Below are 26486 nucleotides of genomic sequence, written 5' to 3' on the forward strand. Positions count from 1 at the left end.
AAAAAAGGAGTTTGGTGGATTAGACCAGTTTGTAGATGGAAGGTGGCATATATTGCACCCAAGACTTTCGTCTTCTTTCAGTTCAGCGTTGCCAAGTAAAAACTGCAGGGAATTGCAACTCCCTATTATAGTAAGACGTACGTAGTACAAACTCGTGTATCCCTTGCTCATTCTTCTGTACATAAACTCATTACAGAGTGTGGTGCTGTAGGAATTGTGTTTTGAAAATTCCAGGATTTGTGTTTCTTAGGCATAGTTTGGTTACACGTATCTTAAATGCATTGCCAACAGTTTTTCACATAGCGATCTTGGAGTGTTTGGTTTAGCTGGCCTGTTTTGTTTTGTTTTTTCTTTCCTCTTTTTGGAATCTCAGTATGGAGCAGGGTTAGTGAGCCAGTGGACCCAGGGTGACATAGTGATAATCTGAGTGCTGGATTAGGATTGGATGACCCAGGTTTAAATCTTTAATCATCCATGAAGCTCCAGGGAAGTGTCTCTCTGGTTTCAGCCTAACTTACCTCACAGGGTTGTTGGGAAGCCCTTTTATTTTTAGAGGTACACCATTCCCCTCGGAGGAAGGATGGTATAAGAATGGCACAAGTTTATTAGTGGGGGTTAGGGTTGGAGCGATCATCAAGCACTTGCCCTGTGCAAACATTGTTGAAATGAATGGAACATGCCATGAAAATGAATGGCGTTCACTGAGAAGCTCTTTTGCACAAGTGAGTTTCCCAGTGGGTTATGCCCACCCTCAAGAGACCCTATTTAATAACCAATGACAATGGCCCACTTGGTATGAAAAGTGGGGTTGCCCTGGTCTGTAAAAGAATGTCAGTGTTTCATCTGCTCATCTTGAGGAAAATTATGTCCTGCATGTTGAGAATATTGCCATGTGATTCCCACAAAATCTCCATCCTGGTAAAATGTTTCCTTCTTGCTTGTGCCAAGGTGGCGTTTATGTTGTGTGTTTAAGGATTACATGTCAGAAATGCAGTGCTTTTGCACCCCTGCCGTCCAAATAAGAGTTAAGTTAAGTAGGGGTGTGTGACTCAGTGAACATGGGGGTGACAGCAGCCCTTCCTAGTCTTGAGGCCCAGAGGTCGGCCGGTGATCAGGGTTTATGGGATGTATGGTTCAATAACATATGGGGGAACTTCAAAGCTTCCTTTAAGAATTTCTGACCAGTTAAACCAGAGTGCTTGGATACCAAATAAATTAATCCCATTTAAACCAATGCAGCTGAACTTAAGTGTTGCAGTTTAACTGGTTTATGAATCAGGCCAGTGGGTTTCTGTGATGGAAAGCTAATTAAGGTGGGGGGAGGAAGAACTAGTTTTACCTGCCTATAAAACCATCTTCTCCTTTACATGTGCACATGATCAATATTTCATGGGAGACCAGGTAGTTCTAATGAATTTTTCTGGGTGCTACACAGTTAAACCTTGCCCGGTTGTGTGCTACCGATTCTCGTGTGTGTGTGTGTGTATATCCCCTTTTTTGTCTCATTTTCTCCACACTTTTGTGACAGCTTGATGGCTGTCATCTGCTGCGAAAGCATGTGGCAGCAAAAGCACATTGCTGTCATAGAGCAGGGGCACCCAGAAAGAGATGGCACTTGTGGTGTTATGCAGTCTGCACATTGAAACAGGAAACCTTCGCTTCCTTAAATGATGAGATTCACTTTCTGAGGATGTGTGAGTGTGTTTGTGTTTGCAGTGTTTGCCTGACATAGGTCACAAATGCAGAAGGCTTAGACTGTGCATAAGAATTGGCCGCAGGAGCTCAAATGTAGGAGCACCTGGGCAGCAATGTACAGAACATGTTCCCATTCTCTCTTTAAGATTAAAGGGACTTTCACTAATCCAACTTTTCTCTGGTGGCTTAAGGGAAACCTCAGCGCTACTTTGAAAAGGGAAGAGTATTTTAGAAGGTGTTGCTTTCAATAGCATTGCCCAGAACCATTCAACCCCTTCTGACAGAAAATCTCATGTGCAATGCTCCAGTTTAACTTCCTGTTAATCTGAGAATAACTACATTGCCGGTATCTATGCTGTCTCCCTGTCTAATTGCACCCATCAAAGAAAAAGGAGGAGCTTGCAGGAAGTACTCAACTTGCTATATTTTTAATAAAAGTGGGGTCTTTAACATCTCAGTTTTTTTGAATATTTAAATAAGAAAATACAAAATAATCTGGAAACAAAGCCTGATTTTAATTTTAGCCTTGCATAAACTGACTTGCTCTTCTTCAAAAACCCATTCCAGCATCTCTTGCCTCTCTGCCAAGTCATCAGTTCGTTGAAAAACTGGGAATTATTTAGAACTGGTTCTATTTTATTTTTTTAAAGTTTGTTTTTGTGTTGGGGAGAGAGTTTGATATATGCTTTTATAAATGTTCGACTTAGGATCACCACTTTGTCTCTTTGTTTTAAAAAACATCACACACATAAAGGCTCTCTGCAAACTACCATAACACTATTTCTAAATGTTTTAGTTTGATTTGGGTAGTTTCTGCCACATAGCAATAAGTTTTTTCTATCATACATGGTAAATACATTGCACAAATGTTTGATAGTAAGTGTGATGAAATGAAATGAGAAGGAAGTAGTGTCTCCATTGGCAAGCCATTCCCATGTAACATGAAACAATTTCATAAGCATCATGTTAGCTTTTAAAATAAATGTTTATGGTCTAACAATCCATTGGAGGATACCTAAAAAGACCATGTCATCATTTCCCCATATTTATGCTGTAAATAATGGGAGTTTAAGTTCCAAATGAGTACAGTGGTATCTCGGGTTACATACGCTTCAGGTTACAGACTCTGCTAACCCAGAAATAATACCTCGGGTTAAGAACTTTACCTCAGGACGAGAACAGAAATAGTGTGGCGGTGGCGCAGAGACAGTGGGAGGCCCCATTAGCTAAAGTTGTGCTTCAGGTTAAGAACAGTTTCAAGTTAAGAACAGACCTCCGGAACGAATTGGTACGTAACCAGAGATACCACTGTATCCTGCTTTTCCAGAACACATTTGTTAAACCTCAAGATAGCTCAACATCACTTAAAACCACAATATATAAATGTATCTACTAGCAATATATAAAAATCACAATAAAACACTCACAAATCAAATGTACAAAGAAAGCTTGCAATGCAGTTGTACATACGAGTTGGAAGGGTGTTTTTCTTTCATACAGGCTCCTGCTGCTCTATGTGTTTTAGGGAATTTTCTGTGGGAAAGAGAATGCTTCTTGAGCTGGGAAGCCATTAGTAGTGTTTTCAGTTAGTTAAAGCTGGAATGTTCAACTACGCAGGCAGTGTTGACCAAACTACGGCCCATTAGGCAGGGAAACAAATATTCAGTTGTTGCTCATAGTTTTGTGAGCAGTTTCTGAGAGCACAATTTTGTGATTAGGGTGGATATGGGTCCAAGGATATGGGTAGTAAATCTGGTGACACAGGCAATAGAGGTTTGTAGCTTTTCTGTGCCGTTGTTATGTATTGCCATGTACACCTAGCAAATCTGAAGAGGACTTGCACTTGTAATTTCATTTGAGAAAAGAATAAAACATGTTGGGTCTTTTGACTACTCAGATATAAAAGGCTGGGCCAAAAGTAGGCCTTCAGTCTGCCCTACTAATTTCACTTCAGGACAGATTTTTTGTTCTTGTTTTTTGGGGGTGGGTGGGTGGGAGCAACAGAGGACTAAATTAGCGGAACTGATACTGGTGGTTTGGGGGAAGTTTGAAGTGGGTCCACACTGGCAAGTGCTTAGAAATAACGTCAAGGCGGTAAGCAAACAAAGAACTGCATCACCATTGCTCAGTGACAGGGTTTTAGTCCACTATTGTTGTGGTGTATGGTTTCTCTGATTACTTTTTTTGAAATGGAAGTCATAATAATGGGGATGGTTCACTGGTGGCAAATAAGATTACCAAAACCCTTGACCTCTGCTTGAGCCAAAAGCTGAGGTGGAGCTAGTCTAGAATCACGTTGTTCTGGGATGGAACCAGAATGCAGCCTGGAGGACGATGGTTAAAGCCAAGGGGCAACCCTTGAGTTTGCTGCTTTGTCAGATTTAGTATCACAGACAGAACATAGTTTTACTGGTCTGACTACAGTACTAAATATTGGCTGAGTGTCAGCTCCACTGAACAATCAACATTTATTGCAATCGTCTGCAGCCCATAGACTAAATCAGTGCTAATGGAGAATCTGATTTCTAAACATTTTCTCAGATGGATGACTTTACTTGCAAGGGGTATTTGATATTTTTCTCATAACTGTTTTATCTGAGGGAGTTTATTGTTGCACACTGCTGTGGTAGTAGCTTAATATCTAGCATATTATAAATTAATAAAGTGCATAAATGAATGTAGAAAGGAAACAGTGGCGGCCCTGTCGGGAATATACTCAGAGTAAAATCCCACAGTCTGTAGCATCTGATAAAGTATGCATTGTGTCAGTGCCCAACTTCACTGGGCGGTCTGTTTCACCTGGGCAGGTGTCACTGCACTGTGAGATCTTGTCCAAACCACCACAGAACAAACCTACAGTTTTAATGACGTTTCACGTGGTCATTGCAAGCAAAACATGCTTCCAGGACAGGGGTCAGCAAACTTTTTCCGCAGGGGGGCTGGTCCACTGTCCCTCAGACCTTTGTGGGGTGCCGGACTATATTTTGGAAAAATAATAATGAACAAATTGCTATGCCCCACAAATACACCAGAGATGCCTTTTAAATAAAAGGACACATGATACTCATGTAAAAACCCGCAGATTCCTGGACTGTCCACGGGCTGGATTTAGAAGGTGATTGAGCCGGATCCGGTCCCCGGTCCTTAGTTTGCCTACCCATGTTCTAGGAGTTTCCAGTATGCACAACAAGGTGTTTCCAGAATGTATTCTAAGAATTCTCCTCTAAAGACCCTTTGTGAATTTGAAACATAGGGGTACAAAGTTGGAGATATTAGTACTACCCTCTACTGTGTGGTGCCCAGAATTGTATATGGTTGGGTGCTAACCTGCTTGTGTTGGCTCAAGAGATGGTTTCACACAGGCCTTGTTCACTGCATCCTTTACCCACCCAAGAGGTTTCCCTCTTTGCTTGCTTTGCCCCCTCCCACAGAACAAGATGTTCCTTTCAGCTGTTGCCATTCAAGTCTCCCGTTTTTCTGCGGCAGAAGAAAAGCCAGGACCGGTTGGGCTAGAACAGGCATGGCCAAACTTGGCCCTCCAGCTGTTTGGGGACTACAACTCCCTAGCTAACCAGTGGTCAGGGATGATGGGAATTGTAGTCCCAAAGCAGCTGGAGGGCGAAGTTTGGCCATGCCTGGGCTAGAAGGAAGCAAGTAAAGAATTGTCACTGCCCCAAGGAATGTTTATTTTCTTGTTCCTTCTGATATTAGAAGCAGTTGTGTTGATAAAGAAAGGGTGGGAAGAAGAAAGAACATTCTATTATTTTAAAAATTGAGTGTCATTTTGGGTGATGCTCACTGAAGTCCATCTATTTCAAGGAATCTACTTTGAGCATGACTAACATTGAGCATCAGTCTCGCCCATTTTCTGATGTACCCTTTGTACATCTTGGCTGCACTTCCCATTGTGTAGCTCAGATAACCATTTCTGCTTTCTTTGGGTATGCAAAGCAATTTCAGTTGACTCAGAAGCTACTATAAGAATGGCTTTTGAAACTCTCAGTAAGGAATTCAATTGTTCTAATATAAATTATTGGTTCATTACTTTTTCCATATCTGTTATCTTTCAACTGGGGGGGGGAGCCTCCTTTCCTGCTGCTGCCCTAAGAGCAAAAGTTATTTTATATTTCTTTAAAAATACATTTGTAGAAAAACAGAGATTGCATAACTGTTATGCCATCTTCAGCCATATTACTTTTGTATAAATAGGAGCTATTAATTTCTGGTTGTTAACTTGTTCTTATTTCTTCCCTTGCCCCACCTTAATGCCAGCAGTCTGAACAAGGGAAACCAGTTGTAGAGTATAGCCCTGGTCAGGATATGAATACTAAGAACAGATGGAAGCCTAAACAAATGCTGCTTTTACGTGAAGAGAGAGTGCACAGGAAGTGGCTTGCATCCTCTGTTGGATTATTCATTGATCCTGTATGCAATATATGTAAAAGTATTATTTGCAGTAATTAATGTTAAATCACATAATGATTCACCTTTTAAAATTAATCTTACATTTACTTTTTACTCAGTTGTTTCCCATTCCAAGAAAGCATATAATGTAAGCAGCAAATAATAATTGATGCTAGAAAGTTTTATTTCTATACAGATAAGCAGAACCATCTAGAATACCACATTGGTGCCGGTTTTACATAATATAGTTGTACCTTGGATCTCAAATGCCTTGGCTCCCGAACAAATTGGTTCCCAAATGATTGAAACTCGGAAGTGAGAGTTCCGGTTTTTTAACCGGAAGCTCCTGCAGCCAATCAGAAGCCGTGCTTTGGTTTCCGAACATTTTGGAAGTCGAACAGACTTCCGGAATGCATTCTGTTCGACTGCCAAGGTGTGACTGTAGCCCGTAACCAAGTTGGGCAAAAGTTATTTTAGAGATGCCTTCAAGTGTCTATGGAAAGTAACCTCTGACTTGGATCCAGATTGTGGACTGCAGCACAAGAACCAAGGGTGGGTTGATATGAAACTCATGCAAATGCATCCCCTCCACCATACAAATGCGATTGGGCTCTGGCTGGGGCTCTGTTATCAGAAAGTGGGGGCCAAATGGACCTTTCCCTTCAGCTTCTGTCTTTGCACCCCTGCCATTTCCCAAAGCAAAAGTTCCAGGAAACCTTGATGGACTGCTATTGCTCAACCTACTTATCAGGCTACCAGAGAATTGTCTTACTGAATGGACCCTAATATTATCTAGCTACAAGTCTAGTGCACATGTACCATAGTAGTGGCACATGTAGGCAATTGCTTAAAAAACTTACGCACTGTATGTCATTAAAAAAATGAAACTGTAAAGCATGCAATATATGTTAGAGGAATCTAACATATAGCATTCAAATGTTAGAAGTGGGTTTCCTGTATTTTAAGTGCCAGACATAGAGTCCAGACCTTGCAAATTAGCTGGACTCCTAGAATCTACATTTTGAAAGTTATCTGTCAGCCCCTCCCCCCCCCAGTTTTCTGTACATTTTTGGGGGAAAACTGCCCCCCACACCCCTGTTTTCAGTTGTCTCCCAATGAGTGTGATGTAGCTATTGCAATTCAAGGAGGCATGAAAGAAGTCATCTGGTTTTTCCAACCCTGGAATATATGCATTAATGCCAAGTGAAAAGGGAGCAGAGAAATTGAATAACTTGGCTACACAATTTGGAATGGTAAACTGTCCCCCTGGTGCAGTTAGGCAAATTTAGACTCTGAACCAATGGTCTTATGAGGAAACCCCCCCACCCCATTTTAAATGGTGCTATAGATTACTTCAAAATGTTGTAAGCCAGCCCTGCTGTGTTTGGGGACCCTCTGCTGATGGTACCACTTAACATTTTATTATTATTATTATTATTATTATTATTATTATTATTATTATTATTATTATTATTAAAAATTATACCGCCCTGTACCCTTAGATCCCAGGGCAGTTCACAACACAAAACTGCAATATAAAAAAAACACAAAATACATAATAAAAACAAGAAGCAAAGCAACCCATTAATTGCCCTTCAACAACACATTTAAAAGGGCATCAGATGCCAATCAGCCAAAGGCCTGGTTAAAGAAGAATGTCTTCGTCTGGCACCTAAAGGTGTATAATGAAGGCACCAGCCAAACCTCCCTGAGGAGAGCATTCCACAAGCCAGGAGCCTCTGCAGAAATTTATTCCAAAGTAGCTTTACTGACATCAGTAAAGTAGGTAGGTTCCAGTGGTCATAGGTAAAGGTAAAGGGACCCCTGACCGTTAAGTCCAGTCACAGACAACTCTGGGGTTGCAGCGCTCATCTCGCTTTACTGGCCGAGGGAGGCAGTGTTCATCCTCAGACAGGTTCCGGGTCATGTGGCCGGCATGACTAAGCCACTTCTGGCAAACCAGAGAAACGCCGTTTACCTTCCCACTGGAGCGGTACCTATTTATCTACTTGCACTTTGACGTGCTTTCGAACTGCTAGGTTGGCAGGAGCAGGGACCGAGCAATGGGAGCTCACCCCGTCATGGGGATTCATAGTTTTGACTAGTTTTGACTCTAATCTGTATATTTTGAAATCTTGTGTTTTACACGAATCCTAATAAGATTTGATAATCAAGCATTATACATAGCGCAACAATCCTGCAAACGGACCAAAGCTGTTGTTGCATCTTTCCTTCTGTCTGGCATGTAGTTGTTGTGGACATGAAGCTCAGAGGCAGTAACAGGAGTCCAGCCTGCACGTAGGGACAAACCCCTGTGTATTAAATGTGTGCTTTGGTGGATGATTTCTTAGAGTCTGGATTTTAATCCCGGGATATTCCTTCTCTCTGTCTCCTCTAGGAGTTGTGCCGCCAGCGTATGGCAGTGAAAACCTCCGACCACCCAGAGCCTCTGCATACGTCTCGCATTAACAGCATATCTTCGCAGTTCAGCGATGGGCCCATCCAGAGTCCTTCTGCTCGAAGCAGCACTTCATCCTGGTGCGAAGAACCAGTTCAGTCCAACATGGACATTTCTACTGGGCACATGATATTGGTAAGGTGCTAAGGCTGTTGAATTCAACTAAAGAGAGGAGCTTCAGGTGCACTGTGGGAAATGCAGTGCATATATTCTTTTTAAAAACAAAAAAACAATTCAAAGTGTTGGTGCTGAGCTTTAAAGCCCTAAACGGCCTCGGTCCTGTATACCTGAAGGAACATCTCCACCCCCATCGTTCAGCCTGGACACTGAGATCCAGCACCGAGGGCCTTCTGACTGTTCCCTCATTGCGAGAAGTGAGGTTGCAGGGAACCAGACAGAGGGCCTTCTCAGTAGTGGCGCCTGCCCTGTGGAATGCCCTCCCTTCAGATGTGACGGAAATAAGCAGCTATCTTAACTTTAAAAGACATCTGAAGTCAGCCCTGTTTAGGGAAGTTTTTAATATTGAATGCTGTAGTGTTTTTAACACTCGATTGGAAGCCGCCCAGAGTGGCTGGGGAAACTCAGCCAGATGAGCGGGGTATAAATAATTATTATTATTATTATTATTATTATTATTATTATTATTATTATTATTATTATAAAAACAAAAAAACCCAGCTCTTTAAAAGCCAGTAGGATTGTTATCTTCTTACCAATCTTTTTACTTTAAAGTTAATCTTAGCACTTTGGTTTTGTTTCTTCTCATTAGTGTCTTGGAGTGCAAGCCCAGCCCTAGATCCACCAGGGTGTGTGAGTTTAAGATATGGAGCATCTCTGGTTCAGCTGGAGATACGCAAACTTAACTCCCACATCCCAGGGCTGAACTTGCCGCGTAGAACCTATGCCAGTGTCATCCCCGAATAATGGGTGTTCTGGGGGCAGGAGGGACTTATTCTGGATTCGTAACTCAGTTCAGCTCAGTCACGTGACCTGGGAACCCAGCAGAACTAACACCAGCAGAAAGGGTGGTATAAGTCAAACTATATTGAAAAGGCTTATTTTTCCTCTGCCAGATTTAGGCCAGGCCAGCCGGCAGCAGCCCTGCTGCTAGATGGAATAAATTAAAGCTCTAGCTTCAAAACCTTAGGAAGCAGCCTCTCACACGGATGGAAAATGAATCTCAAGATTATTGGGCAGCAAGAATCAGAATGGGTGCTTGGAGTGTGTATTGCAGAAAGGCCAATATTCTGGCACCTGGCATGGCAGCAAAAGGGGTTTAGGTTTAAGTTCTCTTGACAGTCTAAGCAGATATATTTGTGTAGCTGTCTGAACGCTGGATGCTTTCAGGTGTTTTGGGTAGGTGAGAAACAGCTTGGCTTCTTGCTCTATAATTATGTCACTGACTTGGCCAACACAAGCTCTGATGAGGAGTCTGTATTGTCTCCCTACAGCACTGCTTTTTTCAAAATGCAATTCCTCCACCTCCTCTGTCATTAGCTTCTTAGTTTTAAGTTGCTGGTTTTGTGGTGTGTTTTTTTAAGTGTTAGAATTGAGCATATACTCTAAACTTTAACTGCAAAAGCCAATTTCAATAAATTTCTATAAAACTGACTTAAAACTGTTAAACACCAGGTACTGAGTCTGAACAGTTTTCCTAGCTAAATAACTTCCTGGGGCTCTGAATTTTAGTATAGCAGACACATTCAGATATGAGAATTGGATTCAATATGCAAAAAAATCCCCAACACACACAAAACCCCAACTGTTACGCCTTTTCAGATCTATTCCCCCCTCCCCCCATGCTCTGCTCCAACATAATTGGTTTACTTTCTTGTAGGTCACAACTGGAACTAGTTCACTAATACTTTGGTCTCACAAAATAATGCCTTTAAAAATTAAAGAAAACTTTATCTTGCTAAAGTTTATGGTTTATGCCCCCAAAAGGAAAGCTCGTTTTGAGATAAGATCTAATAAAATAAAGAAATATAAATGGAGATGCACGTGCTAAAGAAATGTTTGCAGTGATCATTTGTGTATTAATATTTGATCTGTCAACTTGACGAAAGCTGGAATTGGATTCAGGTTGCATGTTGGAGCACTTTTCTGTGTTTTTTAGTTAGTTAGGAATATAGCAGTGCTGTTTCGTTATCCCGCACTCAGTTATTGTCATTCAACCTTGAGTAAGCAGATATTTGGTAGATAAAAAAGAGGACAACATGTGTTATGCATTAGGTTGTAAGGGTTCAAAAAAGGGCTGCTGAAATGTTGATACAGCACCTTGGGAATCCAAACTGCAAGGCATTCATTGTGAGTGTGTACAAATTAAACCCACTGAGCCTAAAATAAGCAAATAGCAATGATTCATGAAAATTCTGTGTTGCTTTGCCTTGGTCTCTGTGAAAGACAAAGGGCAGAGAAAATATCTGTTCTTATTAGAAGGCGCGGTAATAGCAATTTTTCAGGAGGTCAGATGGAAAGGGTTTCTTTTGCTTGAATGCCAAGAAAAGAAAGTTAAATGGAAGGTTGAACAGATGGTGTTTTGTCCAGTGCTAGTGTTTCCTGGATCCTTTTAAAGACGTGCAAGTTGAGCATATTCTTTGAGTATGGAGAGTTATATTGCTGGTGATTAGTGGCCGGTGAGCTTCCTCCAGAATGCGCATCTGATTCTATTCTAAAGCTCGCTCATCATACATGAGTACACCTATCATACATTTGTTTTCAATGAAAATTAGCATTCTGTCTCCATCTGTATCTCTCCTGCTCTCTGTCAAGCCTGCACAGATGCAGCCCTGTACTCCAGCATGATCATGTCCCCATTTGCACATGTGAATGCCACATATACCTTGCTTCCCTTCCAGTAGGCTGCTTCTGAATAGAGCCAGGACATAGCCTTTGTTCTGGAAGGACAGCTTGGGGAGCAATGTGTTATCTCTAGCTCCAAACAGGTCGTGGTGGGAGTGAGTTATCTCGCTCAGCTGCAAACTTAAGCCTGTGGCTTAAAATGAGACTTTGCTCAGTAGCTTCTGTCTTTGGCTCCAAACCCTTCCACCATTGTATCCCACCCTGTTTGTCCTTCAAGAAACTCCCTGGTCATCACTTGATGTATTGGCTACCTTCTATTTTTCCTATGTATCAGAGGTTGCATGCCCAGGGAATTTCGTATCGATACAATGCTAGGCAGATATACGTGAAATATGAAAGGTATGCAATACTTCTTATTTAAAAAATATCATTGTTGCCATAATTGGTACACCAGTTGTGTGAGGCCATATTTATGAGATCTGTTCTACTCTTTAGATGGTCTGTGTAATTGCAGTTGGATGTTGAAAATACCATGTCTTTGGCATTCCAAATGAGATAACATGACTGTGCATGGTTTTTGCCATCCTATAAAAAAACAACTCCTAATTATTTATTCAAATATTCTTGCATATTGCATTTAAAATAATATTTGTTTAAGAAAACAAAGCCTTGAGAATGGCAGTGGAAACCCTCAAAAATGTGGTTCGGTGAAGACCCATCGGAAAGAACCTTTACAACGTAGATATGTATTAAAATATAGTATGCATTAATTAAACTCTCATTACTTTGGATAGGGGTGTTCAATCACTGTGCTTGAAAATATGTAGCTGGTCTGAAGGGAGGAGAAAAAAATGTTTCTGTGTATGTATTAGTGAGAAATTGTGTTTTAATGTGGGTGCCTAGATAGTCAAGCAGAAAGATACCAGGAAATGAATTACTCTTTGCACTTATCTTACCTGTCAGGGAAAACTGACTTGTACCATTCATTGCAAGAGGCAGCTTGGACTCTTGCCTTGGAGGCACAGCTGTTGTTTCCCCTTCTCTTTGTTCTTAATTTTTGTTCAGAACAGCTAAAGGCACATTGTGTTTTGCTACATTATTTTTTTCTTTCGTGAACTTGGAAGTGGGGATTTAAAAGACACATTATAAGAATATAAAAATGCAACAGTAGCAATCAAAGCACTAAGATACAAGGCAATGCAGAAGAAAATAGTGGGTGGCACTTCATTATTTGTGTGCACCTCTTTTTAGATACCATCCTGTGGAGAGAATTCCACACTGGTGCCAGCACTGAAAAGGCCCCGTTCTTGATATCCACCAATAGTATACTTGTTAATGATGGACCAGAGAGCAAGAAACTCATACAAATTCATATAGGCAAAGGACATCCTTAAGATAACCTGATTTCTGCCAATAAGGGCTTTAAATTTTATTACCAGCACTTTATCATAGAATCATAGAGTTGGAAGAGACCACAAGGGCCATCGAGTCCAACCCCCTGCCAAGCAGGAAACACCATCAGAGCACTTATCTTCATTCCAGGAATCAGCTGGTAACTAGGACAATAGATGTAGGATAACTGTCATTTGTTCTGAGTGCCTTGTTCCCAGTGGTGTCCTGGCAACCACAATTTATACCATTTGCAGTTTTGCAACTGTTTTTTTAAAGGTAGCCCCATGTAATTGCAGCCTGGATTGAACTAATGGATGGTGAAAAGAGGCCAGATCCGCCTTTTCTAGGTAGTTGGCAGACCAAGCAACTAAAACTGTTAAAATCCCTCTTAGCTACCAGTACCACCTGAGCTTCCAATGATAATGGGGGTTCTTTCTCCTCTCGTGGATCAGACAGTGAAAAATGAGTGTTAGAATGGGATATCATCTGCCCACTGGCGATGCTCTAGCCCAGGTCTTTTGATAACATCATCTAGTGGTTATAGGGAGACCAAAGACAATCCCTGTGGCACCCCATAAGCTAAAGGCTTCTAGTCCGACATAAGATGGATGGTGGACCTGGGACATTGGGTGTGGAGGTGGTCTTTTGTATTTGCACTGAGGCAGAATTCAATTTTTCCTGCATTACCAGTAGTTTGCCTGTAACCTTCACAATTGCAAATTTGCATCCATGTGTCTGCAAGCTGCCAAACCGCAGGGGGTAGCCATTTTGCATTTATTGGCCAAAAATCGCAGGTGACCACGCTGGTCCTATAGGATGAATATCCAAAAGCCACAGTAGTTTGATACCTGTACAGAATTCTGTGTGGAATATATATGCTAGAAGGGCAGTAAGAATACAGGAACAGAAAGTTACAGCCCATAGGGGTATTGCCAACAGGACATGGTCCAAGTTACATAAATCCTCAGGCTGCTGTTGGAAAGGCAAAGGGGAATAGCTGCCTCTCTTGAAAAATGGCTTGCCTTTTTATTCCTCAGGCAGTAGACTGGTTTGACTGGGAGTGGGAAAATGCTCCCCACATGTGGCCTGCTTATATTCACATTGCTACACCTGTCATTTCCTCCTATACCGGGGGGAGGAGCCTGTGGCCTTCCAAATGTTGCTGGACTACAACTCCCATCATCCATGGCCATTGGCCATGTTGGCTGGGGCTGATGGGAGTTGGAGTCCAACAACGCCTGGTTCTGCAACTCTGTCCCATAACTACCTTAGGCTTTTCTATTCATTTTGGGACATAAGAAAAGGATGCCAGATTGAGGTCGTATTGGACTTTTCCTTCTGAAGGACAAATATAGAACCTTTGCTTTGTTTCTATACAGTGTAAAGTAAAAAAAAAACCTGCATTTAATAAACTTCTAAATTGAAAATACATATTTAAATGCATTGAAATAAATCAATGGAGCTACTGAACAATATAAAGTACCCTCCTTTAAAAAAAATAATCACACACACACATTCTTGTATTAGGTTACAATTTTTTAAAACCATTGAGTGCTCCAGCTAGTAATGTATGTATTCAGTTCTGGTTTATTGTCACCCAAATTTGCTGAAAGAAAGAAAACTGCACAAAAGGAATCTGATAATGGAAGGCAGCCTGGTTGAATAAACTCCCTTTCTTTGCCATATTCTCCTTATTAACTCTGTAATTAATTATACATAACTAAGGAAAGCTATGGAAATTGCATTTTGGGATGTATCATATCTGACTTCATTTCAGACTTCCATGCAATTTACTATTAATGAAGCAGGGATGGAAGCCCCAAATCTATAATTATTACTTACCATTTGAATGACAAGCAAAAATTATTATCAGCATAGTTTCGAATGAAAGAGGATTAATGCTTAATGTTGGAATTGTTAAATCTATCTTATATTTTTTTTATTAAAAAAAACACTTTTCACTAAAGCATTTTGCCCGTAAGAGTTTTCGAGAACATTGTTTGCAATGAAATTAACCCTCTCCTGGGTTAACAAGGATTTTCTTAAATTGGACAGATTGCAAATATTTTTCAAATGAATGAATATTTTATGGTGGCTGAAGCTGTTCATCTGGGCACTGCTACAGAGCTCCTTGCTCATATATTGTGTATCTGAAATGTATATAAACACACACACAGGTATATGGAGTAGGGGGGCAACGCAATATCAGAGCAAAGATGGCTGGGATAAAGGGTGTAGCAACCAACATTTAAAGATCTATTTTATATTAGGGGTTTTAACATACTGACAGCGATTTTGTTCAATGTTTGTAGGGTCTAAAAGCGGAGATGAAATGCAATATTGTCACCAACCATAACCATGTTAAAATGTCTGAATAATTAGCATTATACTTGGCAAGTGAGGCCTGTAATTGCAATGAGAATTTTAATTTGTGTAATTTATATATAAATAAGTGTGGTTACCAGCCAGGAATTTCAATGGGATGTTGTGCTGGGTTTTCATATCGCTGTTGGGCTAGGTTGGATAATACGTGACACGAAACCAGCAAGGTGGTAAAGGGGGGATGCGCCTGCCCTTCTAACTGTAGAGAACTCGTTATCTTCAGTGCAAATATTTACACTCTAGTTTAAAGTGAATGGAATTTACTTCCAATAAGATTTCGAGCCTAAAGTGTGCAGAGTTGAGAGCATGTCATTGAGCCCTTGCACTTCCTGTGTGAGGCTCCTCCCACTTGGAAGGGTTATTTATAGCTCCAATGGAAGACACCACATGTTTCAATCTAGCCTATTTGCATGTATTCATATAAATGATAAATGTGTTCTATTTGAGGTTGAAAGCAATCTCTTGTATTTAATCCAGTGTTGGCACTTCTCAAATTAGACCCATTGAAAACAATAGACATGACTAACTTAGGTCCATTAATTTCAGTGGGTCTGCTCTGATCGTAAGACCACACAATTTTGACTACTGTGTACCATCTTCTAAAACAGGGATCAGTGAGCTTTTTCAGCAGGGGGCTGGTCCACTGTCCCTCAGACCTTGTGAGGACCAGACTATATTGTTTTTTGGGGGGAATGATGCAAGAGAACCACGAGCCCCAGTGGCTGCTCACCTGTGTCTTGTGAGCGGCAGGGGCTGGTGGCAGTGGCGGAGTGGCGATGAGCAGCCCGCAAAAGGGCTCCAGAGAGGGGCTGCTTAAAATGGCAGCCATTCAGCACTGCTGCTGGCACCAACAAAGCCCAACTCCCTTCCTCCTCTAGGCAGGGTGGGGAGAAGCCAGAAGGAGGGAGGGGGGAGGAGGAGGAGGCGCCGCCATGGGAGGCGATCCACACGGCGGTTCCCGGACCACCCGCGGGCTGGATCCAGAAGGCAATTGGGCCTGATCCAGCCCATGGCCCTTAGTTTGCTGACCCATGTTCTAAAAAGTGGATCTGCTAAATAATGTACCTGCTCAAATAAAATATAACTGATCAAAATACGTTCACAATTTTCCATTCATGTTGAGAAAGACATATATATTCCTATGGAGAAAGGCTGGGCTGTGTTTACTGCATTGGCATCAGTAGGAATATTTTAATCTATGTAGCATCCGATTGCTAAAGCAGTAAGCATTTGATACATATACCCATATTTTCTGAATCACCCATAAACATTTTTTATTAAATATCACTTTCAGTTTCCATTAGTCATTGAACAGATTTAGGCTTGGGTGCTGCTTCCTTTTGAGCATGAACAGAGCTGAGAAATATTGTCTCATTGAGTTGTGTCACCTCATCTCAGTTTTAAGGGCTCAAAATACTGTGGATTATATCTGGAGACTGGCAAATCTGTCAGTTTTGGTTTCTGTCAGTTACTCAGTTTTACATTCAGTTCATCCCATTTCCACATCTGTTTGCAGACCTTAAAAAAAAAAGTTAGGATGAAAATTTATACACATTTTTGTGTGCATTTCTCCTAATAGACCCTTTTTTGCACACACTGTTTCATAATATAATGCATTTTGTACATTATTTTCACTAACATACACATTTATGTCCACTTTCCCCGAATAATATGCTTTTATCGGTACATTTCTTTTTCTGTTGGAGAATTGCATCATAAAATCCAGAAAAGTGTGAATTTTGAAGGCTAGTTTGCATACTAGTTCTGAAAGTGTGAATTGGGTAGGTGTACAAAATTGCAGACCGAATGAATTCCTCCCCTATTTGTATTCAGTGGTGTTCCTCTGCTGACAGAAGGCTCTGAAGCTTCTGTCAGAGGAATTCATAAAAGAGGCAATTATTACATATTCATTTTCTTCCCTACAGCTCCCATCACCCTCCCAAATCTGTTCCAGAGGGTTGGGAACCCATCATAATAGCATTAGAGGTTGGGCAAGAGGGTAAAGGGTGGACTTAAGAAAACAGCCTCCCTCCCCATTGGCTGATGGGAACCTCTGCTGGATCAAGAACAGTCTGTCAGTAGAAGCACAACATTTACGCAAATCTCTTTTGGTGTCCTTGACCGAAAGCATCCTCTGCTTGCCTGCTGGAGAATGTTGGATTTTGTTATGGGATGGGGAAGAGTACTAACATCTGTAGGCCCTGTGAGTGTGTGTGTGTGTTATTGTTAGAAAGTAACATGGTGGTAATTGGGATGTGCGACCTGTTTTGTTTTAGCAACGTGTGCTTGAACTCAGAAATAGTACCTCGGGTTAAGAACTTTGCTTCAGGATGAGAACAGAAATCATGGCGCAGCGGCAGAGGGAGGCCCCATTAGCTAAAGTGGTACCTCAGGTTAAGAACAGTTTCAGGTTAAGAACGGACCTCAAGAACAAATTAAGTTCTTATCCCGAGGTACCACTGTACTGCTGCTTGGAAACTGTGGTCAGGTTCAAAACGCAGTAATAGGGGTTGTTGGGGACACATCTGACAATTGCTTGAAGATCTCCACTTGCTTGCAGTCCATTTCCAAGCACATTTAAAATACTACTACTACTACTACTACTAATAATAATAATAATAATAATACGCATTAATACGCATGTTGAAGGTTTTCCTTTGGGTGCTGCCACTGCCACCTAATAATAATAATAATATAATAATAAATTTTATTTATATCCCGCCCTCCCCAGCCGAAGCCGGGCTCAGGGCGGACATTCCCAGGGGAACTGAAGGAAGCAGTGGTGCGTCCACTCCTAAAGAAAACTTCATTAGATCCCTTAGACCTATCCAATTACCGCCCAGTTTCAAATCTTCCATACCTGGGTAAGGTAATTGAGAGAGCGGTTGCTGAACAGCTTGGTAGGTTTCTGGAGGAAACATCGGCATTAGATCCATTTCAGTCCGGTTTCCGTCCTGGTTTTGGGACGGAGACGGCTCTGGTTGCCCTAACAGATGATATCCGTAGACAACTGGATCGAGGCGGGTCAGGACTGCTGATCCTTTTAGATTTGTCAGCAGCTTTTGACATGGTCGATCATGATCTTCTGGACCATCGCCTTGCAGACGCGGGGATACAGGGCATAGCCCGTAACTGGTTGTGCTCTTTTATCTCTGGTCGGGGACAGAGGGTGGCACTAGGGAGGGAAATGTCGTCACGCCACTCCTTGGTGTGTGGAGTGCCGCAGGGCGCAATTCTCTCCCCAATGCTTTTTAACATCTTTATGCGCCCCCTTGCTCAGATTATCCGGAGCTTTGGGCTGGGCTGTCATCAATATGCTGATGACACTCAGCTCTATCTACTGATGGATGGCCACACCAACTCGGCCCCTTACACACTGACCAGATGCTTGGAAGCTGTGGCTGGATGGTTTCGTGGGAGCCGATTGAAACTAAATCCTTCAAAGACAGAGGTCCTATGGCTAGGTCGGGATAGCATGGGGATGAGGGACCAACTCCCTTCTCTTGCGGGGGCCCAATTAGTGCCATTACCTTCCGTTAAGAGTTTGGGTGTAATCCTTGACGCCTCCCTTTCCATGGAGGCGCAAGTCACAGCAACAGCCAAGGCGACATTTTTCCACCTTCGCCGCATCAAGCAGTTGGTCCCTTACCTTTCCCGCCCCGACCTGGCCACAGTGATCCATGCGACAGTCATCTCCAGGCTTGACTACTGTAACTCGCTCTACGCGGGGCTGCCCTTGAAGCTGTCCCAGAAACTCCAGCGGGTACAGAATGCTGCAGCGAGGCTCCTCACAGGGTCTCTGCCATGGGAGCATATTCATCCAGTGCTTTTCAAGCTGCACTGGCTCCCGGTGGAGTACAGGGTCAGATTTAAGGTGCTGCTTTTGACCTTTAAAGCCCTTCACGGCCTAGGACCCTCGTACCTACGGGACCGCCTCGCCTGGTATGCCCCACGGAGAGCCTCAAGGTCCATAAATAACAACACCCTAGTGGTCCCAGGCCCTAAGGAAGTTAGATTGGCTTCAACCAGAGCCAGGGCCTTTTCAGCACTGGCCCCAACTTGGTGGAACGCTCTGTCTCATGAGACCAGGGCCCTGCAGGATCTGATCTCTTTCCGCAGGGCCTGTAAGACAGAGTTGTTCCGCCTGGCCTTTGGATTGGAGCCAATTTGATTCCCTCCGCCCCCTTTTTCTTTTTTCTTTTCCTTCTCCTGCAATGAGGCTCCATTTTAATATTTTAATGTTCCATTATTTTAATGTTGTATTTTATTTTTGTTTTTAAGTTGTAATCACTCATCTTGTTTTTATTATTGCTTGTAAGCCGCTCTGAGCCCGGCCTTGGCTGGGGAGGGCGGGGTATAAATAAAAAATTATTATTATTATTATTATTATTAAAAACAATCAAATAATCAAACAGTCAAGGGTGACGGGCAGAACCTTTGGGTTGTGGAGTGCAGAATGCTTGCAGAAGAAGGGAAGGATGCTGTTGTAGTGGGAATGAAACACATCATTGCTTCGCTGCAATTGTCACATGTCCCTGCAACATTTAGTTTAGGCTTATCCAATATGTTGTGTGCCAAGCTAACTCAGAAATCTCAGTGCAGAGTCCACTGGCCTCAAGGAACACCTCTTTCCTGTATTAAAATTACTGTCCTAAACCTCATTCTTCGGTTTCAGACATTCATTTGCCAAAGCCTTTCTGTGAAGTGACTGGGGCAAGGGGGTGCTCCATCGTGCCTGCTGTTTTTCTTTGTTTTATTTCGTGCTTGACATTTATTTTACACTTCCTCCCCCATCTGGCATCAAATTGGGGCTTCTGTTTTATTTGTTCAGTGCTTCTTTTGTTTGTTGTTATAGATTGGTGCATTGATTGTAAGTGTTGACCAATCCTGGAAGCTGGGAAATGTTGTCTGTGCATTTTGCGGAAGTAAATAAATAAATGGCCCCACTTAGCTCATCCCATAATACACATGGTGCTTGAGCAGCTGAGGAGGTAGAAGAGGGCAAGGTAATGTGTGAATTGAGATTGCTATAGGGAGCATATGACTCCTTTGCTACGACAGCTGCACATACTACCAGTCTGGGCACAATTCCAAGTGCTGGCTATGACCTATAAAGCCCCACACAGCTTAGGTCCAGGCTTTGTGAAAGACCATATTCCCTCATATGAACCTCTCTGGGTTTTGAGATCTTCGGGAAGATCCCTTCTGTCAGTCCCACCACTCTCACAGGCATACTTGGTGGAGATGCAGGAGAGGGCCTTTTCAGTGGCTGCCCCCCGCCTCCAGACTTTGAAAATTCCCTCCCCAGATAAGTTAGGCTGGCTCCTTCCTTGTCCTTCTGCTGGCAGGTGAAGACTTTTTTGTTCCAACAGGCTTTTGGAAACTTAACTGGTTTTAATAAAAGGGCTGGTGCCATGCTGTTTTTATTGCAATTAATGGTATGGGGTGAGCTTCCGTTGCTCGGTCCCTGCTCCTGCCAACCTAGCAGTTCGAAAGCACGTCAGAGTGCAAGTAGATAAATAGGTACCGCTCCGGCGAGAAGGTAAACGCCGTTTCTGTGCGCTGCTCTGGTTCGCCAGAAGCGGCTTAGTCATGCTGGCCACATGACCCGGAAGCTGTACGCCGGCTCCCTTGGCCAATAAAGCGAGTCAGTCCCTTTACCTTTTTATTAATACATTTTACATATGTATGCAGTTTCACTTCTATTTCAATGGAGGAATTCTATTTTACCTGGATACCAAACACTTGCAGCATAATTGTATGCATGTTTGTTCAGAGGTAAATCCTGATTTGTTCAGTAGGACTCATTTCTGAATCGACATGTCTACAATTTCTGTCTTGCCCTCCAAGTAAGTTATCATGCTTTGCATTCTTGCCTGTATACAGAGAGAGCCAAAACAAACTCTGTCTCTTATTTCCTAAGCCCGTGGTTTTCCACCAGTGTGCAGTGGCACCCTGGGGTGCCTTGAATGATGGTCAGGGGTGCCATGGGCAAGACTAGCCTCTGTCCCTCTTTCTTTCTTTCCCTCCGTCCTCTGATGCCTTCTCACATCTCTGCCTCCCCAAGGATTGCACAGCTGTTTATTGCAGCAACCCTGGCTATAAGTTCTGCAGGCGAATGGTGCTTCTGGGAGGAGCCTCTCTTTGGGGTGGTGGGGAGCAGCTCAGAGACCAGGGACGACAGCAGCAGTTCCCAAAGGGCTCCCAAGAAAAGAGGAGAGGAGGCTGAGGGAACACTCCACAAGGGAGGGTGTTTGAAAAAGGGTGAGAGGCTGCTAGCTCTTCTGGCAAGGGGTTACATAACTGGGCTCCTGAGCCCTACAAGGATGCTGCAGAAAGAATGTACAGTGGTACTTCGGGTTACAGACGCTTCAGGTTACAGACACTTCAGGTTACAGACTCTACTAACCCAGAAATAGTACCTCGGGTTAAGAACTTTGCTTCAGGATGAGAACAGAAATCATGCTCCAGTGGCGTGGCAGCGGGAGGCCCCATTAGCTAAAGTGGTACCTCAGGTTAAGAACAGTTTCAGGTTAAGAACGGACCTCCAGAACAAATTAAGTTCTTAACCCGAGGTACCACTGTAGTTGGTTAAGGGAGCCGTTGGACTCAAAAGGTTGAAAGCCTCTGTCCTAAGCTGATATGAATTTGTGGTGCAAAAGTGCTTGTAGTAAACAATCATCTTTCATTGCATGCCGGGATATCTGAATTGTTATAGCAACCAGTTAATACGCATGCTTGTCCAAGAAATATATGGATTTCAAAATGGGCAACTTGATTTAAATCAATCTACGCTGATTGGGCTCTAATCCTTAACTACGATGTCCCTGTGTAAATGGAGCATGAGGATTGTTTAAATGAAATTACTCCATTCTTCTTCAGCAGCAATCTTGTCATAATGAGATTCCAGTACCAGTGATTACTCAAGGATGATGTAAAATTTGCTTTTATTTTATTTTCTTTTTTGGGTTTTTTTATTGGTTCCTTTGATCCACAAACAAGGGAAAATAACCTCTCTCTTTTTGTTCTGAGGGGTGATTTCTGTGCCTGTATGTGTGGTTTTCATTGTCAGATGAAAGGCTGTGCAAAAGTGAAAAGAGTTAGGTATTATCCCCCTTTGACAAATGTCCCCTCTCTTTTGTTGAAGGTTTATTTCAGACAAAGTAATTGCAGGGATAAAACTTCATTGCATAACTTGGATTATTTTTAAGGTCTAAGAGACATCAGGAATAATAAATTAGGAGACCTTTTGTGCAAATCTCAGACATGTTCTCGGTGTACCGTGCTCACCAATAATAGCTATTAATCTCTAAATCAGGATTATAAATTGCTTACCTACTTAACAGTATCTACATAGTGTAAGAAAGAGCTTTTACACTATTTCATTTTTAAGTATGTAGTTTTGCCGCTGCTCTCTCTTACGCCCCCTTTAAAAATGTGTATACCTGATGCCGTTCTCTTTGAACTGTTAACAATGGTTAGAATAAAATGTAATTTTCAGGTGTTCCAAAGGGAAGTGGGTGAAACAAAGCCCTGCATCTCAGTCCCTACCAGGTTGTATCCAGTAATTTCGTTTGGATTTCACTTGAGCACCTTTGGCAGCTGCAAAGTGTAAGAAAGGAGATTAGCAAGTGTTTGTCTGACACACACTGATCCCAGCACCTGCTGATTGGATTGAAATAATCCTTTTACATGTTGCAAAACTCTATTATTGGAGCATTGCGAAAAGCAGAGCCAGCAACGGCCACTGCATAACAAGTATATTAATTTAAGTGAATAGAACATAGGTTGCCATTTAGTGTAAACATTTCATTGTGTCATTTAGTCTGGAACGTAGCATAGAATTGTCTTCATGTACAAAAAAAAAAAATGTGATTCCTAGGAGGAGCCAAGGACTTTTTTTTTAAGAAAAAAAGAAAAGGTTACACAGAAATATGGTGCTTTATATAATTCTGATTCAATTAATATGTAATGTGTCTTCATTTAATTTTGGATAATTAATATGCTTTCCAAATTGTACTCCTTATTTGAAAGTGTCTAATAGTTAAGGAGAATGAGTTTTTTGCGTGTTTACTGTGGTTAAAAAAAAAATCCTTCATCAAGTAGTGTTTTAATAAGGCTTAACAGACTTTGAAGAGAGCTTTTCACTGTTGTTGCCAGTGTCCGAATATGGGTTTGTTTGTTGTTGTTTTTTTGGTACTCTGGAATATCGACTAGCATACCCCACCATGGTATTGTATTGGCTGGTCCAGAAAATTTCGAGACTGAATCTTAAAAGTGGTCAGATGCTGTTGTTGACCTCTGACTATCTCAAGTTACAGGGAACCAGGCAGAGGGCCTTTTCGGTAGTGGCACCCTCCCTGTGGAACGCCCTCCCACCAGATGTCAAAGAGAACAACAACTACCAGGCTTTTAGAAGACATCTGAAGGCAGCCCAGTTTAGGGAAGCTTTAAATGTTTGATGTATCACAGTATTTTAATCTTTTGTTGGAAGCCGCCCAGAGTGGCTGGGGAAGCCCAGCCAGATGGGCGGGGTATAAATAATAATATATTACTATTATTGACAACAGAGTGTGTTAGCAGCACCAAAGTAACCTCCTTGGAGTGCAAGCCTGGGCAGTGTGTATGGGTCCTGGACAACAAGACCCCTCTCTCAGCCTCACTGATGTGGTCCAAAGGAAAGCAGAGCAATACGTTTGGCACCAGCTTGGCTGCAGGAGTTGCCAGAAGGAGACTTACAAGACACCATCCAACCTTCTCCACTCCAGACTTGTGCTGCAGTGTTTACTCAGTAGCCTTTTCTTCTCCCAAAGATATCCCACAAAGCATCAGAGGTTGTAGATCCTTCTCCTAGATGGGCTCCCTTCCCAGGTTGACAAGCCCTGCCTGCCCCTCACTTCCCTCGACAGCACAGGCAGAAACCACCTTGACCATTGGACCCATTATTGGTCTCGTCTGCTCAATCCGCCAGAGCTGTCTTCTCATGCAGAGGAAGTCCGTAATTCACTAAGCGTTTGAGACCCATTGGCTACCCTCACCCGGTTTAGCCAGCCAGCCAAAGCCATTTCCAGGGTGCTGCCACTGTCACATGCCGAAAGCCATAGGTGAGAGCTGAGTGCAGAGTCGGGGACCAAAGGTGGACAAACTACCCCAGAAGGACCCAACCAGAGGGACCTCTAGTGTTAAGTTGTGGGCGAACATATCAGACGACACAGCGATTCTCCAAACAGCTCTTGTTTATTAACAGGCCAGAACTGAACTGAACTGAAGGTCTCAGTCAGCCTGCTTATATGGAGCTCCAGTACAACGTAACTGTAACAATTTTCTAAAACTATCCAATCACTGAACGTCACTTTTGATCCCTTATTTGCATAACTATCTGCAGTATCCCCCTGCTGGCCCAGGGTGAGAACTTCAGTACATAACATCTATCGCCCCATACAGTAATGCAGTGCACTATCAAAAAGAAGATGATATAAACACATTGGATTATATCTTACAGGCATTATTTCTCCACATAGGGAGGAGGAAACCAGCCATCAGTATCTGGCGCTTTTCAGAGAGCAGATAATTAAAACAATGTGCTGTCGTACAAAACATTTTCCTCTGTGACCTCGCTGGAAACAGTTTTTAGTGCTTTTAATGTATTCTGTAGAGGGGTCAGGAAATCTCATAGGAAAGGCATGAATTGCAGAAAGAGGGAGGGCTTTATTCTGTTTGCATGAAATGCATACATTATATGGTGAAAGGCAACTGACACTTTATGACAAAAGTGTTAATTTACTGAATTTGCCTCTGGGGGATGAGTTCATCCATGAAATGCAGAAGATGAGCTAATGGGTCTCAGTTTTAATTCTGTTTAATAGTGTGTTTTTTTAAACCCAACTCCTGCTCTGAGACACATCAAGCCCAATAAAAATTGCTGCCCCCTCCCATCTTAATTGGTTAGAAAGCAGAAGTATTGCATAGCAGCAATGGGGAGTTGAGTTTTGCATCACCTAAGGAGTCTATTGTGTAATAAGTACATTTGTCTTAGCAATTGCTACAAGATCTGTATGACCTATTACAGCTTCGTATGATCTCAGCAACATCAGTACCCAAGTCCACCTATCTCAGAATTGGAGGCAGTAGATCTTTTCTTGCATTGTGGGTGGAGGGGGAGAGATAGAAAGTTCAGCAACTGACAAGTGCATTGAGCAACTTGGCTCACTTCTTAGAAGCCTGTTTTCAGTGAAAGCCACATATAAAAGCCATTCATATTTGCAATTTCAGCATGTAATTTGTTGACTAGGCCTACTAGTTGCAATACTAATAACATGGAACAATTTAAGGTGGTAACCTGCTTCAATGGACATTGCTCTCTCACAATTATTCAAGTGGGTAAAAGTAAAGGTAAAGGGACCCCTGACCATTAGGTCCAGTCGTGGCCGACTCTGGGGTTGCGACGCTCATCTCGCTTTACTGCCCGAGGGAGCTGGCGTACAGCTTCCAGGTCATGTAGCCAGCATGACTAAGCCGCTACTGGTGAACCAGAGCAGCGCACGGAAACACTGTTTACCTTCCCGCCAGAGCAGTACCTTTTTATCTACTTGCACTTCAACGTGCTTTTGAACTGCTAGGTTGGCAGGAGCAGGGACCGAGCAATGGGAGCTCACCCCGTCGCGGGGATTTGAACCGCTGACCTTCTGATCGGCAAGCCCTAGGCTCTGTAGTTTAACCCCCAGCGCCACCCGTGTCATTCAAGTGGGTACATGGCAGCTAAAAATATTCATTTCTAATGTGTCTTGTTCCCCACAGTTTTTTTCAGTGCTTCGTGTGTTACGTTTCTGATGTGACGAAATGTGGATTTGGTTTCTCCTTTGACTCTTTCGCTGGAGAAAAAAGCAGTTACTTCTTCCAGTCACTACTACAGGCAGATGGAAATTGAGGGGCTTGCAAGAGAAAATGTTCGTTCCGAAGCAGAAGCCTCTAGCTTTGTTTAAAGCTACAGTGTATCACTTAATGCAGCAAAGGTCTCTCCTTTGCAGCTTTAAACAAAACCAGGGCTGTTCTGCATGTCACAGCAAGCCATGGTTTAAAACAAATGATAGCTTGGGACGCGGGTGGCGCTGTGGGTTAAACCACAGAGCCTAGGACTTGCCGATCAGAAGGTCAGCGGTTCGAATCCCTGCGACGGGGTGAGCTCCCGTTGCTCCGTCCCTGCTCCTGCCAACCTAGCAGTTTGAAAGCACGTCAAAGTGCAAGTAGATAAATAGGTACCGCTCCGGCGGGAAGGTAAACAGCGTTTCCGTGCGCTGCTCTGGTTTGCCAGTTAGTCATGCTGGCCACATGACCCGGAAGCTGTCTGTGGACA

The 26486-nt window shown here is 42.6% G+C and overlaps 1 protein-coding gene across 1 annotated transcript in view; it reads left to right on the plus strand.

Moving 5' to 3' along the window:
* Positions 1-26486, plus strand: part of PTPRN2 (protein tyrosine phosphatase receptor type N2) — a 630954-nt gene that overhangs the window by 539096 nt on the left and 65372 nt on the right. The window contains exon 14 of the mRNA XM_081163514.1: positions 8498-8692. Coding sequence (XP_081019640.1) covers positions 8498-8692 — 195 coding nt within the window. The remainder of the gene's footprint in view (positions 1-8497; positions 8693-26486) is intronic.

The sequence above is a fragment of the Podarcis bocagei genome (assembly GCF_964188305.1).
Source record: "Podarcis bocagei genome assembly, chromosome: 12".
Lineage (NCBI taxonomy): Eukaryota > Metazoa > Chordata > Lepidosauria > Squamata > Lacertidae > Podarcis > Podarcis bocagei.